Source organism: Dendrobium catenatum, unplaced genomic scaffold (genome assembly GCF_001605985.2).
Source record: "Dendrobium catenatum unplaced genomic scaffold, ASM160598v2 fragScaff_scaffold_156, whole genome shotgun sequence".
Taxonomy (NCBI): Eukaryota; Viridiplantae; Streptophyta; class Magnoliopsida; order Asparagales; family Orchidaceae; genus Dendrobium; species Dendrobium catenatum.
Window position 1 is genome coordinate 8,164,988 of NW_021318618.1, and position 4,033 is coordinate 8,169,020.

Here is a 4,033-nt window from a genome sequence, read left to right on the forward strand (position 1 = left end):
CCCGGCCTCCTTTTCTCCCTCCCCACGACCTTAGCTCCACCTCCAACACCCCCTGCCAACCTCCCTAGCCACCAGTCTCACCAAACTGCCGGCCACCTTCTATCCCCTTGGCTCCACAAATCCCCCTTCACATTCAAAGCTCTTTCCTATTTTATCCCTTCAAACTTAGTAACAAATTGAAATTTAAAATTCAAATTAATTTGAATTTGAATTTTGTTTCTAAAATTAGGATTCTTATTTTAGGAAAGTATTTGAATTAGGTCCAGTTAATTATTTAATTGGATGTGATTTAAATATTACTCCTAAATTTTAAGGTTTCAATCAAAGTCTTTTTAATTCTCTTTCCATAACCTCTCCTCACCCTTTTAATGCCGCTTGCACCTTCCCCCCTTCTTGCTCTTTGCCTCCAAAATTTGAATTCCCCTTTGATTACTTTCCTTTTATCAAACATTTAAGTTAGGAAAATATTTGATTTCAAATTCTATGTAATTTTGAATTTGAAATACTTTCCTAATTTAAGATAGCCTATTTTAGGAAAGTTACTTAAATTAAATCTAATTAGGTTTCTAATTGGATTTGATTTGATTTAATTATTCCTAATATTTTGATCTCAATTAAAGCAAGAAATTCAAATCTCAAATGTCCCCTTTTTCCCCATATCCGTTCTACATAAAAAATGAATACAATGTAAAGTACAAATAGGTTGTGGGCAGGGTGACCGACGGTGCGGGGAGTGGATGATGACTGTCGAGGCTGGTGGTGGTTGGGTGGCCAGCGTTGTTAGGATGGTCGGTGTGTAGTGGAAGTCGATGGCGGAGGTGGCGGCTACAGGCGACGGCAGAGGTGGCAGCAGACTGTGGCAATGGTAGTGAGTTTGCGGTGTATTTGAAAATCGCCCAAATCTGAGAAATCTCAAATACACTGGATTTAAACTAGAATGTGTTTTGCATTCTTTTTACCTCAAACTAAACACCAATACTTCCAAAATATCTACATTTGGAATACTTTACATCCCTTTTGTAGTCAACCAAACAACCCCTAAGTGGATTTAAAAAATGGAGAGCTTATTACAATATAAGATTTAAATCAAGATCAATACACAACAATGTTCATATTATGGATCATCAGTAAGATTGGTCATCATGTTCTCAATAATTGATGTACTAGAAATTGTGATGGATGATAGCATAACTATGAAAAAGGAGGCCAAGCGTGTGCAATATAAAATTCATTGCAATCTTGTTTATTTTCATTTTGCCTATATTTGATAAAAGATTTACTTGGAATTAATGTTGAACTGCACAAGCATTGCACATGAAAAAAAAAAAAGATTTTGTGAATGTTATAATTTTAGTTCAAATATCTTAAAAATGGCTTACAAGATATGAGAGATGATAAGTGAAAATGCTCATTAACAAAGTAATTTTATTTTGAGAACACCAGAAAGTAGTTAGTCCTCACATAAGCAGAAAAAGGGTAGCTCATGGAAGTCCTCATTGAAAACTTATATTAAAGGATGTAGTCTAATGCATGATTTTCAACATTCAAAGGTATTAGAAGTTTTGTTGAGAAAATCATTTAGAGCAAGAAGTTTAATTTAAATCCCCTTGTTTTCAAGCTATTAAATTGGCATAAATTTTATCCATTGCTACATAAAAATGTTAAAAGAACTTTTCTATTATGATTGTTATAAAAAAACCGAATTCAAAATAGAATTGGAGATAAATGGATGAATAATACTTTAGTCAGTTATATTGATAAAAAATATTGGATGATATCAATAATAAAATAATTATTTAGCACTTTCAGAATATGAAAATTTAATGTTCTCAATTGTAATTTTTTTTATCATCATATATTTTACCTTTTTTATATTAATATATTCTAAAAACGAAATTTGTTTAAATCTCCAATGTAGATCCCAAGCTTGATGAAATTTTTGAAATAGCCAATCAATGCCCCCACTGAGAATATTTCTTGACTCTGCCACTGATATTAGACTATGTCTAGTTTTGATTGAGTTTTGGTAGATATAATAATGCTCAGCAGTGAAGGTAGCAAGGTTGATGAACAAGAAGTCTAATTGAAATCTTCAGTGAATTTTGACAAAGACCGGTGCAGAAGTTCATTTTTAGCTTTTTTTTAATTGCGTGTAACTGTGGGGTGGATTTTAATAGCAAATGCTACAATTGTGATAATCAATTAGTTTTAAGAAATAAATTATGGAAAGATGAAAGCGTACCTGTGGCAAAGGTAGAGCAGCTGCCAGGTCGATAAAGAAATCTGACTTTAAATATCTTTTTGCTATCTGTTTATGGTCATTAACAAGCTCTCCCCTTCCAAAAACTCTAGAACTTGGAGCTATAAATGCAGTTCGAAACTTTATCACAATATGAAACACATAGACGATGTCAGCAAGTGACCGGAAAACAGTAACTGCAACGCACAAACCCCAGTCCATCTTCTTCACACATGACAAACTATCACCATTATGGATTGAGGGCAAATAGAAATACAGTGGATCTATGAAAAGAGCAACCAGGCTAGTTATGAGGAATATGCGATTCCATTTTACCATTATATCACTTCCTGGATCAAGTGTCCATTTTTGCCATGGATCAAGGACATTTCCCTCAGGAAACACCTTGGACCCTGCAGTATTTGTCGGAATGACTTTGGTTGGTAAGCTCCCTCCGCTTTTGGGAGGCTGGAGAGCAGACTTAGCTAAGATTTTCTTCTCATCAGGATAGAACCTGAATAGAAAAAAAGCATGAAGAATCTTATAACTACAACGGACCTGCATTTAAAAAGGATCTTTGAAAAAATATAATTCCAAATTAAAAGAAACCACTGAATTGTTATTCAAACTGATCCACGAGGAGAACTCCTATCTTTTTCCATTTCATAGGTCATAAAAAGGCTATGTCGAAATTTTTAGTTCATAACCGCAAGGAAAAAGTCATAACATAATTTTTAGTTCATAACATAATTCCACAAGAGAAGATAACTTCAAACAGACCACTCCAGCAACACGAACCCATCAAGGAAACCAAGACACAAATTTTAATTTTCAATAGCGTCGCAGAAATAAAAGGAAAAAAAACAGTTGTCTTCTTCTCAAGGTACCAAAAGATCGGAATCAGCGAGCAATCTTGTCCGAGCTGCCATTCCAAAGTGGACTAAATCAAAAACCCAAAAAAGACAAGCAATATATCGAATTAACGACTTTATAAGGATTTAGAACTAATAGAAAACTCTAGAAAGTTAAGGAAAAAACCAAAAAAGGAAAAGTCAGTGATCCGCTCTAGCATCTAACTTATAGCAATTACCCGACGAATTACCCCATGAAAATTAATGTTTCCTCGCAATCCATAGAGAAAGATCGAAACCGAAACAAATTCCAGCAACTCACCTGACCGTCCTCTCCTTCCAGAGTTCCATTTCGTCGTCAACCCTCCTCGGAGCGAACATCGCCGGAGCCCAAAAATTTGAGACGGCGACGATCTAGCCCAGCTAGCAGAGCTACTTCCCGAATCCCTCAGCGCCCGTGATTTCCTCCATGATTCAATCTCATTTTCCAAGCATCTCCGCTCCGCTTGTACTACAAAAACCTCGGAGCCAGATTTCTCCTTGGAAATAGCGTCCAAGCTCTCCAAGACAAAGATATAAACATGAGGAGAGCACGAAATTGAGAGCTATTTCTTCCCCGATCAGGTATGGATACCAATCTGCTTCATCTCCTGGTTTTTACTGCCAAATAGTTGAGAAAGGCGGGTTCTTTTTACTTGAACTCGACAATAAGCACAATTGGACTTCTCTCTCTCTCTCTCTCTCTTGCTATCTTACTTCCTCCTTCTGGATGGTTAGGGTTACACTTGATATCGGCTGTTTAACTCATAATAGGAGACAGCGTAGCCATTGGCACGGCAGTGTTGAGCTTAATGCTGTCGGGCCCACTGTGATCCAGCTTTCACGTTGACTTTACACGTGGTACTGATCATAAAGTTGACTTGACTAAACTCTTTAAGTCAAA

At 36.1% G+C, this 4,033-nt stretch overlaps 1 protein-coding gene across 1 annotated transcript in view; it reads right to left on the reverse strand.

The window, feature by feature from the left end:
- The window catches only part of LOC110098995 (cyclic nucleotide-gated ion channel 17), a 40,914-nt gene extending 37,096 nt beyond the window's left edge, over positions 1–3,818 (reverse strand). The window contains exons 1-2 of the mRNA XM_020825980.2: positions 3,413–3,818; positions 2,243–2,753 (exon numbers count right to left, since the gene is read on the reverse strand). Coding sequence (XP_020681639.1) covers positions 2,243–2,753; positions 3,413–3,471 — 570 coding nt within the window. The 5' untranslated portion in view covers positions 3,472–3,818. The remainder of the gene's footprint in view (positions 1–2,242; positions 2,754–3,412) is intronic.
- Between the last annotated feature and the right edge of the window lie 215 nt (positions 3,819–4,033).